At 48.2% G+C, this 10,537-nt stretch overlaps 1 protein-coding gene across 1 annotated transcript in view; it reads right to left on the bottom strand.

Moving 5' to 3' along the window:
• Positions 1–1,414: 1,414 nt before the first annotated feature.
• Positions 1,415–10,537, bottom strand: part of LOC137345259 (probable G-protein coupled receptor 139) — a 78,632-nt gene continuing 69,509 nt past the window's right edge. Inside the window, exon 3 of the mRNA XM_068008725.1 lies at positions 1,415–2,361. Within this exon, the coding sequence (XP_067864826.1) occupies positions 1,415–2,361 (947 nt within the window). The remainder of the gene's footprint in view (positions 2,362–10,537) is intronic.

Genomic DNA, 10,537 nt, shown 5'->3' on the forward strand with positions numbered 1-10,537 from the left:
TTTGCTGGTGCGTGAGTGGGACCCCTCCACCTGGTATTAATAGAGGCCTGGATAGAATTGGCTCTTTCCTGGTGCGTCAGTAGTACCCAGTACCATTCAATCTGTTATTAGTGGAGCTCTATTTTGAATTGGCTCTTTACTGGTGTGTGAGTGGGGTCAGTGCCACTCCAGCTGGTATTAATAGAAAACTGGTTTGAATTGGCACTGTCGTGGTGTGTGAGTGGGGTTCAGTACCACTCCAACTGGTATTAATCGGGGCCTGGATTGAATTGGCTCTTTCCTGGTGCCTGAGTCGGACTCAGTACCAGTCCAGATCGTATTAATAGAGGCCTGGATTGAATTGGCTCTTTTCTGGTGTGTCAGTCGTACTCAGTACCCTTCAAACTGTTATTAATGTAGGCCTATTTTGAATTGGCTCCTTCCTGGTGTATGAGTAGGTTCACTATCACGCCAACTGGTATTAATAGAGGCCTGGATATAATTGGCTCTTTCCTGCTTTGTGAGAGGGACTCAGTGCCACTCTAGCTGTTATTAATGGAGGCTTAGATTGCATTAGCTCTTTCCTGGTGTGTGATTGTGGTTCAGTATCACTTCAGCTGTTGTTAATGGAAACCTTGATTGAATTGGCTCTTTCCTGGTGCGCCTTTGGGACTCAGTACCATTCAAACTGCTATTAAAAATGCCATTTTAAATGACATTCCGTCCGTCTGTTTGATGTCTTCTGCACTGCGACCATTTTTAGCGACTTCTGCTGTGTTCATTTTAAATGATATGCACTGTGGTCTGTTTGAAGTGAGAGTAATCCATGGCGATCATTTTCAATGTTTTCTTCCACGACAGTGAATGTAACAGTTTATGAATGAAAATAAAGGATCATAAATGATAATAAATCATGGACCATCATGAAGGATTATAAACAGTTTATAAACGTCTGTAAATGTTTACAAGTGATTATAAAGGATTACAAATAATTATCAGGATTCTTTTTATTGTAAAGGCATTATAAATAGTATAAAAGATTCAGAAAGATTCTGACTGCAGCTTCCAGTCACCAGCGAAACAGACCCCGCCCCCACTCTCCATCACCCTGGAAACAGACCCCGCCCCCACTCCCCGTCACCCTGGAAACAGACCCCACCCCCACTCCCCGTCACCCTGGAAGCAGACCCCGCCTCTAATCACCGTCATCCTGGAAACAGACCCCGCCTCCAATCCCCGTCTCCCTGGAAAAAACAATGCTCCCATTCCCCCAGCAATTGGAACCAGGTCCCGTCCCACTCCTCCGTCACCGGGAAAACAGGCTCCGCCCCCACCCCTCTGTCACGGGGTGACAGGCCCCGCCCCCACTCTTCCGCCACCCTGAAAAAAGGCCCCGCCCCACTCCTGTCACAGGGGAGACAGGCCCCGCCCCCACTCAGCCGTCACCCTGGAAACAGACCACACCCCCGCTCTGTCTCCATGGTGACAGGCTGAATTTAACAATTGTCGTAAAGGGATATTTCAGCACATTCTTCAACTGCTCTCTGAACTGAGTCTGGGTCACGGCGTAAATCGCAGTGTTTGTGCAGCAACTCAGGAGCTGGAGCATGAGGGCCAATTCCTGCAGAAACAGAGGGAGAGAAACAGAATGATACCCCAACCACCACATCTGCCACCATATCATATACACCATTAACATCGCCCACAACAGGATGAAATTCCCCGAGATAACTAACAGTAAAATGATGGATTTCCTTCGACTCTCCATCTCGGGGTCTCTGCGACTCTCTCCACTGCTGTGAGCCCGGAGACTCCTGCGTCCTCTGCTGCTTACTAAAATGTGTCTGACGGTGAGAGCGTTGAGCATCAGAATCAGCACAAATGGGAGCCCCGGCGTTAGAATATTGTGGAGGAACTGGATTGTTATCCAGACACGAGAATATTGAACATCCCATGTTACTGAACAAAACAAGGGATTGTTCACCAGCGTATACCAACCTGTTAACATGAAATACCAGAAGATGTTCTTTAAACAGCTCAGCACACTCACTGTTCCCACAACCACAGCCGACGTTTTCTCACTGCAATATTTACTTTTCAGCTTCTGGCAACAAATGGCCACAAATCGATCAAAGGTAAAAGTGACGGTGAACCAGACAGAACAGTCTGTGACTGTGTAAAGCAGGACAGCGTGGATATTACACACGGGGATGTAATACAGGAACAGAAACTGTTCCCAATAAACAGTGGGAATGTGTCTGAATATCAGGTCCAGGATAATGACCAGTAGATCCGCCGCTGACATGGCCACCAGGTACCGAGTGACACATTTAGAGAGACCGCACTTTCCCCGAGACAGGATCCCAATCGTCAGCAAGTTAACTGTGAGGAAGGGAAATAAACAGAGAAATTAGACATCGGACTGAAGCAAAGTTACCAGTTTGATTGAGGACTGATTGAGATTTATAAATGTATTCCTGTATCCAATGATCTACTGAATGAATGGACCTGAATGAACAAATGGGAATATCTGTGATACAGTGGAAGACAGGAGAGATTAAATAATAAAAGGATGATATTGAAATTGTTAAACTGAATGTTGATCATAAGACTCCCTCTCCCTCCTTTCCCCGTCTGCTTTAAAATCTGCTCCATCTCTAATCTCTCCCAGTTCTGATGAAGACTCACCGAACTGAAACATTAAACTCTGTTTCTCTCTGAACAAATGCTGCCAGACATGCTGAATATTTACAGCATTTTCTGTTTTTATTTCAGATTTCCAGCATCTGCAGTACTTTCCTGTTGCGTAGAAAGTTAAATGTTGAACAGAATGAGAGATTCTGTTCCAATGCCTGTGGCATGATCAGATAGCGTGTGTGTGTGTGTGTGTGTGTGTGTGTGTGTGTGTGTGTGTGTGTGTGTGTGTGTGTGTGTGTGTGTGTGTGTGTGTGAGAGAGAGAGAGAGAGAGAGAGAGAGAGACAAAGAGAAGGAGGGAGAGAGAGAGAGGGAGAGAGAGAGAGGGAGAGAGAGAGAGAGAGCGTGTATGTCTGTATGCATGAAAGAGAGAGTGTGTGCTTGTGTGTGAGAGAGAGAGAGCATGTGTGTGTGTATGTGTCAGAGAGAGAGATCATGTGTCTGCGTGAGAGAGAGAGCATGTGGGTGTGAGAGCGAGAGCATGTATGTGTGAGAGAGAGGGAGAAAGAGAGCATGTGTGTGTGCGCATGTGTGTGTGTGTCAATGTGTGAGAGAGAGAGAGTGTTTGTACGTGTGTGTGAGAGACAGAGCTTACGTGTGTGAGAGAGATTGTGTGTATGCGTGTGAGTGTGCGTGTGTGCGCGCGTTTGTGAGAGAGAGTGTGTTATCATGTGTGTTTGAGAGAGATTGTGTGTATGTGTGTGAGTATGTGTGTATGTGTGTGTGTGTGCGTGACAGAGAGAGCGAGAAAGAGAGCATGTGTGTGTCTGAGAGAGAGCGTGTTTGTATATGTGTGTGTTTGGGAGTGTGTGTGTGTCTGAGCGAGAGAGAGAGTGTGTGTGAGAGAGTGAGTGTGTGTGTGTGAGAGACAGACAGTGTGCATGCATGCGTGTGTGCGTGTGTGTGTATGTGTATGAGAGTGTGAGAGTGTGTGTGCGAGAGAGAGTGTGTGTATTTGTGAGAGAGCGCACGTCTCTTTGAGCGACAGTGTGTGTGTGTGTGTGTGTGTGTATGTGCGCGTGTGTATGTCTGTGTGTGTGAAAAAGAGAGAGAGCATGTGTGTGTGTGAGTGAGCATGTGTGTGCGAGAATGAGTGTGTGTGTATGTATGTGTATGTGAGTGCGTGAAAGAGAGACTGTGTCTGTGCGTGATATATGAGAGAGTCTGTGTGTATGTGAAAGAGAGTGTGTCTGTGCATGAGAGTGTGAGGGAGAGAACGTGTGTGTGTGCGTGAGTGTGAAAGAGCATGTGTGTGAGAGTGCGAGAGCGTGTGTGTGGAAGTGAAAGTGTGTGTGTGATAGAGAGCATGTGTGTGTCTGAGAGAGTGTGTATGTGTGTGTGAGAGAGAGAGAGTGTGGATGTGTGTGAGAGAGAGAGAGAGAGAGAGAGAGTTTGTGAGTGAGAGAGAGCATGTGCGTGAGAGAGTATGAGTGTGTGTGTCAGAGCAGAGTATGCTTGTGCATGCGTGTGAGACGGCATATGTGTAAGAGAGAGCGTGCATGTGTCTGAGAGAGAGAGTGTGTTTGTATGTGTGTGAGAGAGAGAGCTTGCGCGTGTGAGAGAGATTGTGTGTCTGTGTGTGAGTGTGTGAGAGAGAGTGCGTGTGTGTGTGTGAGTGTCTGTGTGTGTTTGTGTGTGTGAGAGAGAGAGTGTGTTTGTATGTGTGTGTGAGAGAGAGAGAGAGAGCGTGTGTGAGAAAGAGTGCGTGTATGTGTGTGAGTGTGTGTGTGTGTGTTTATGTGTGTGAGAGAGAGAGAGTGTGTTTGTATGTGTGTGTGAGAGAGGGAGCTTGCGTGTTTGAGAGAGATTGTGTGTATGTGTGTGAGTGTATGTGAGAGAGTGCGTGTATGTATGTGAGTGTGCGGGTGTGTGTGTGTGACAGAGAGAACGAGAAAGAGTGCGTGTAGGTGTGTGACAGAGAGACGAGAAACAGAGCGTGTATGTGTGTGAGAGAGAGCATGTATGTGTAGCTGTGTCTGTGTATGTGCGTGCGCATGTGAGAGAGTGTGTGCTCGACAGAGAGAGAGTGCATGTCTGTGTGTGTGAAAGAGACACTGTGTATGTGTGAAAGAGAGAGAGAGAGAGTGTATGTGTGTGCGTAGAGAGACTGTTTGTGTGTCTATGTGCGAGAGAGTGGGTGTGTTTGTCTGAGAGAGAGCGTGTGTGTGTCTGAGAAAGAGCGTGTGTGAGTCTGAGATAGAGTCTCTGTGTGTCAGAGAGAGTCTGTATGTGCATGAGTCTGTGGGAGAGAGAGAGCGTATGTGTGTGTGAGAGTGAGCATGTGTGTGCCAGAATCTGTGTGTTTGTGTCAGAGCAGAGTGTGCGTGTGCATGCATGTGAGAGAGCATGTGTGTAAGAGAGAGAGTGTGTGTGTCTGAGAGAGTGGGTGTGTGAGATAGACCATGTGTGTGTGTCTGAGACAGTGGGTGTGTGCGAGAGGGCATGCGTGCGTGTGAGAGAGAGTGAGTGCGTGAAGAGGTTGTGTATGTGCGAGGGTGACAGAGAGTGAGTGAGTGTGTGTGTGTGGGTGAGAGTGTGTGTGTTTGAGAGAGAGAGTGCTTGTATGTGTATGTGTGGGAGAGTGCGTGTGTGTGTTAGAGAGAGAGAGAGAGAGTGTGTGTGTGTGTGTGTGTTTGTGTGTGTCTGTGTGTGAGAGAGTGAAAAAGCGCGTGTGTGAGAGAGAGAGCATGTGTGTGAGAGAGAGAGAGAGTGTGTGTGCATATGTGTGAGTGTGTGTGAGTGAGAGCGCGCGTGTGTGTGAGAGGGTGAGCGCATGTCTATGTGTGAGAGTGAGTGTATGCCTGAGGGAGTTTGTATGTGTGCGAGAGGGTGTGTCTGTGTTTGAGAGAGAGCGTGCGTCTGTATGAGAGAGTCTGTGAGTGTGCGAGAGTGTGTGTATGTGTATGAGGGTGTGAGAGAGAGAGCGTGTGTGTTTGCGTGAGAGTGAGTGTGTGCGTGTGTGTGAGAGAGAGACTGTGTGTTTGTGTATGTGAAAGAGAGAGAGTGTGTGTGTGGAAGTGAAAGTGTGTGTGATAGGGAGCATGTGTGTGTCTGATAGAGAGTCTGTGTGTGTGGGAGAGAGTTTGTGTATGTGTGTGTGTGAGAGAGCGAGAGTGTGCGTGTGTGAGAGAGGGAGAGCATATACGTATGAGAGAGAGTGCGAGTCTATTTGTCAGAGCAGTGTGTGTGTGTGTGCCTGCGTGTGAGAGAGCATGTGTGTAAGAGAGATCGTGCGTGTGTGTGTGAGAGAGAGAGCGTTTGTGTGTGTGAAAGAGTGAATGTGCATGTGAAAGAGGGAGTGAGAGAGTCTGTGTGAGACAGAGAGTGTGTCTGTGTATGTGTGTGTGTGTGCGTATGTGTGCAAGAGTGCGTGTGTAAGAAAGAACTTGAGAGAGAGAGCGTGTGAGTGTGAGAGAGAGAGCGCGTGTGTGTGAGAGAGAGTGTGTGCGTGTGTGAAAGAGAGAGCTTATGTGTGTGCGTGTGAGAGAGAGATAGTGTGTTTGTGTGTGTGTCTTTGAGAGAGCACGCTTGTATGTATGAGTGAGAGACAGTGTGTGTGAGAGAGAGAGACCGTGTGTGTGCATCTGTGTGAGAGAGATAGTGTGAGAGAAACTGTGCGTTTGAGAGAGTGAGGGAGCGCGTGTGTGTGTCTGTGTGTCAGAGAGAGAGTGCTTGTATGTGTATGTGTGAGAGAGAGAGCTCTTATGTGTGAGACAGAGCGTGTGTATGTGTGTGAGGGTGTGAGTGTGTGTGTGTGTGTGTTTGTGAGTGTGTGAGAGAGAGAGAGTGAGAGACTGTGTGTGTGTGAGAGAGAGAGAAAGAGATAAATAGTGTGCGTGTGTGAGAGAGAGAGGTAGCGTGTGTGCGAGAGAGATAGTCTGTGTGTGTGAGAGAGAGTGTGTGTGCGTGAGAGAGAGAGTGCACGTGAACGTGTATGTGTGAAAGGCAGAGTTTGTGTGTGTGTGGGAGAGAGAAAGAGAGAGAGAGAGTGTATCTGTCTGTGTGTTTGTATGTGTGTCTGTGTGAGAGAGAGTTTGTATGTGTGTCAGTGACAGAGAGAGCATGTGTACGAGAGAGAGTGCGTGTATGTGCGTGAGTGTGTGAGAGACAGTGTGTGTATGTGTGAGTTTGTGTGAAGGACAGCGTGTGTGTGAGAGAGGGAGAGAGAGCATGTGTGTATGTGTGTGTGTGTTTGTGTCAGAGAGAGCGCATGCGTTTGAGAGAGTGTGTGTCTGAGAGAGAGTGTGTGTGTGCGTGACAGAGAGCGTGTATGCGTGTGAACGGGAGAGAGAGACAGTGTGTGTGCATGTGAGTGAGCGTGTGTTCGTCTGTGTGTATGTCTGAGAGAGTGTGTGTGTTTGAGATATTGTGTGTGGGGGTTAGAGAGTGTGTGTGTGTCTGAGATTTTGAGTGCGTGTCTGTGTGTGTGTGTGTTTGTATGTGAGAGACAGCGTGTGTGTGTGTGTGTGTGTGTGTGTGTGTGTGTGTGTGAGAGAGAGAGGGAGAGAGAGGCTATGTATGTCTGAGAGTGTGTGTGATTGAGAGGGAGCGTGCGTGTGTGTGTGTGGGTGAATGTGTGTGTGGGCTTGAGAGAGTGAGTGTGTGCGTTTGTGTGTGTGTGTGCTTGTGTGTGTTTGCCTGTTTGTGCCTGAGATAGAGTATGTGGGTTAGAGAGAGAGCTTGTGTGTGTGTGTGTGTGTGTGTGTGTGTGTGTGTGTGTGTGTGTGTGAGAGAGAGAGAGAGAGAGAGTGAGTGTGTGTTTGAGAGCGCGTTTGTGAGAGAGAGAGAAAGACAGACAAAGTATGTGTGTGTATAAGAGCCCGCGTGTGTGTGTGTGTGAGAGATACAGAGCGTGTGTGCGTGTGAAAGAGAGACAGTGTGCGTAGATGAGAGTGAGCGTTTGTGCGTGTGCGTGTCTCAGAGAGAGAGAGTGTGTGTGTGAGAGAGAGAGTGTGTGTATGTGTGTGAGTGAGTGAGAGAGAGAGCGTGTGCATGAGAGAGAGAAAGCATGTGTGTGTGCGTGTGTGTGTAAGTGACAGTGTGCGTGTGTGTGAGAGATCGTGTGTGTATGTGTGTCTGTGAGAAAGAGTGTGAGTATGTGTGTGTGCGAAAGTGAGAGAGTGTCTGTTTGGGAGAGGGTATGTGTGAGAAGGGTTGTGTGTGTGCGAGTGTGTGTAAGTGACAGTGTGCCAGTGTGTGAGAGATCGTGTGTGTGTGTGAGATAGAGTCTGTGTGTTTGAGAGAGAGCGTGTGTGTATGTGAAAGAGAGAGAGAGAGAGAGAGAGAGAGAGAGAGAGTGTGTATGAGAGGGAGCGTGCGTTCTTGTGTGTGCATGTTTCTGAGAGATTATGTGTGTTTGAGAGATTGTGTGTGTGAGAGAGAAAGAGTGTGGGTGTGTGTGTGTGTTCGAGTGTGTGTGTATGTAAGATTGCGTGTGTCTGTGCATGTGCATGAGAGAGAAAGCCGATGTGTGAGACAGCGTGTGTGTATGAGAGAGAGTTTTTGTGTGTGTGAGAGAGTGTGTGAGTATGTGTGTGAGAGATAGCTTGTGTATCTGTGTGTGGAAGCGACTGTCTGAGAGAGAGAGAGAGAGAGAGAGAGAGAGAAAGAGGGTTGTGTGTGAGAGAGTGTGTGTGTGTGAGAGAGAGAGAGCGGATGTGTTGTGTGTGTGTGTTTGTCAACGAGAGTGAGTGTGTGAGTGTGTGAGCGAGAGAGAGAGTTTGTATGTGTGTCTGTGATGGAGAGAGAGAGCGTGTTTGTGTGAGAGAGAGACAGTGTGCGTGTGTGTGTCTGAGGGAGAGTGTGTGTGTGGGCATACGTGTGGATGTGTGTTTGTGTAAGAGGGATCTTGTATGTATCTGAGAGAGCGTGTGTGTGTGAGAGAGAGTGAGAGAGAGAGAGAGTTTGTATGCGTGTCTGTCATAGGGACAGCGTGTGTGTGAGAGAGTGGGCATGTGTGTGAAAGAGAGTGTGTGTGTAAGAGAGGGAGCTTGTATGCGTCTGAGAGAGTGTGTGTGTGTGAGAGAGAGAGAGCGTGTGTGTGTGTGTCTGAGGGAGAGTGTGTGTGTGCGTATGTGTGAGAGAGTTGTGTGTAAGAGGGAGCTTGTATGTGTCTGAGAGAGAGTGCGTGCGTGAGAGAGAGAGCGTGTGCGTGGGAAAGAGGGAGACAGCGTGTGTGTGTGAGAGAGAGGGAGAGAGAGTGTGTGTGTCCGTGTGTGTGTGTGTGTGAGCGAGTGTGTGCGCATGTGTCTGATAGAGCGTGTGTGTGAGAGAGAGCGTTTGTATGTGTGAGAGAGTGCGTGCATATGTGTGTGTGTGTGCGTGTGTGTGTGAGTGAGAGCGAGACACAGTTTGTGTGTTTGAGACAGAGAGTGTATGTGTGAGAATGTGTGTCTGTGTGTGTGCATGTGAGTGTGTGTGTGTGTGAGAGTGTGTGTATGTGTACGTGTGTGTGTGAAAGAATGTGTGTGTGAGAGAGAGAGAGAGTGTCTGTGTGTGTGTGGGAAAGAAAGTGTTCGTATGTGTGTGTGAGAGAGTGAGAGAGAGAGAGAGCATGTGTGCCTGCGTGTGATGAGAGAGAGCGATAGTTTTGGTGCGTGTGTCTGTATTTCTCTGTGTGTGTGAGACAGAGAGAGAGTTTGTGTGTCTGACAGAAAGTATGTGTGTGCTTGTGTGTGAGAGAGAGTGTTTCTATGTGTGTGTGTGAGAGAGAGAGTGTGTGTATATGTGTGATTGCGTGAGAGAGGGTGTGTATGTTTGTGACTGTGCGAGAGAGAGGGTGTGTATGTTTGTGACCGTGCGAGAGAGATCGTGTGTGTGTGAGAGAGAATGTTGTGTGAGAGAGTGTGCGTGTGTGAGAGAGAGAGCGTGTGTGTGTGTGAAATAAGGAGGCAGCGTGTGTGTGTGAGAGGGAGAGAGTGTGTGTTTGTATGTGTGTGTGTGTCTGAGCGAGTGTATGTGAAAGAGAGAGTGAGAGTGCGTGTGAGAGAAAAAGAGGGAGAGAAAGAGAGCGTGTGTGCGTGTATGTGAGAGAGAGAGAGAGTGTGTGTGAGAGCGTGTGTGTCTGAGGGAGAGCGTGTGCGTGTCTCAGAGAGAGACCTTGTCTGTGTTTGTGTGTGAGCGAGACAGCATGTGTTTGTGAGAGAGAGTGTATGCATGTGTGTGAGTGAAAGCGCGTGTGTGTTAGAGAGAGAGAGCGCATATGTCTGTCAGAGAGTGAGACAGTGTACGTGAGAGAGAGTGTCTATGTGTGTGCGAGAGTGCCTGCGTGTCTGGGAGAGCATGTGTGTGTGTGTAAGAGATAATGTGTGTGTGTGAGAGAGTGTGTGATTGTGTGTGAGTGTGTGAGAGAGGGTGTGTATGTGTGTGTGAGAGAGCATGTGTGTGTGTGTAAGAGATAATGTGTGTGTGTGAGAGAGTGTGTGATTGTGTGTGAGTGTGTGAGAGAGGGTGTGTATGTGTGTGTGAGAGAGCATGTGTGTGTGAGAGGGAGTGTGTGTGTGTGAGAGGGAGTGTGTGTCTGTGTGTGTGTGAGAGAGAAAGTGAGCATGTGCGTGAGGGAGAGTATGTGTTTGTGAGACAGAGAGAGCGTGTGTGTGTATGTGAGAGAGAGAGCGTTTGTGCGTGTGAAAGAGTGAATGTGCATCTGAAAGAGGGAGTGAGAGAGTGTGTGTGAGACAAAGAGTGTGTCTGTATATGTGTGTGTGTGCGAGAGTGAGAGAGAGAGAGAGAGTGTGTGTGTTTGTGAGAGAGAGAGAGAGTGCGAGAGAGAGTGTGTGAGAGAGGGAGAGAGACAGTCTGTGTATCTGACAGAGAGTATGTGTGTGTTTGTGTGCGAGAGAGAGTGTTTCTATGTGTGTGTGT

This window comes from Heterodontus francisci, chromosome 28, assembly GCF_036365525.1.
Source record: "Heterodontus francisci isolate sHetFra1 chromosome 28, sHetFra1.hap1, whole genome shotgun sequence".
In the NCBI taxonomy this organism is placed as follows: domain Eukaryota; kingdom Metazoa; phylum Chordata; class Chondrichthyes; order Heterodontiformes; family Heterodontidae; genus Heterodontus; species Heterodontus francisci.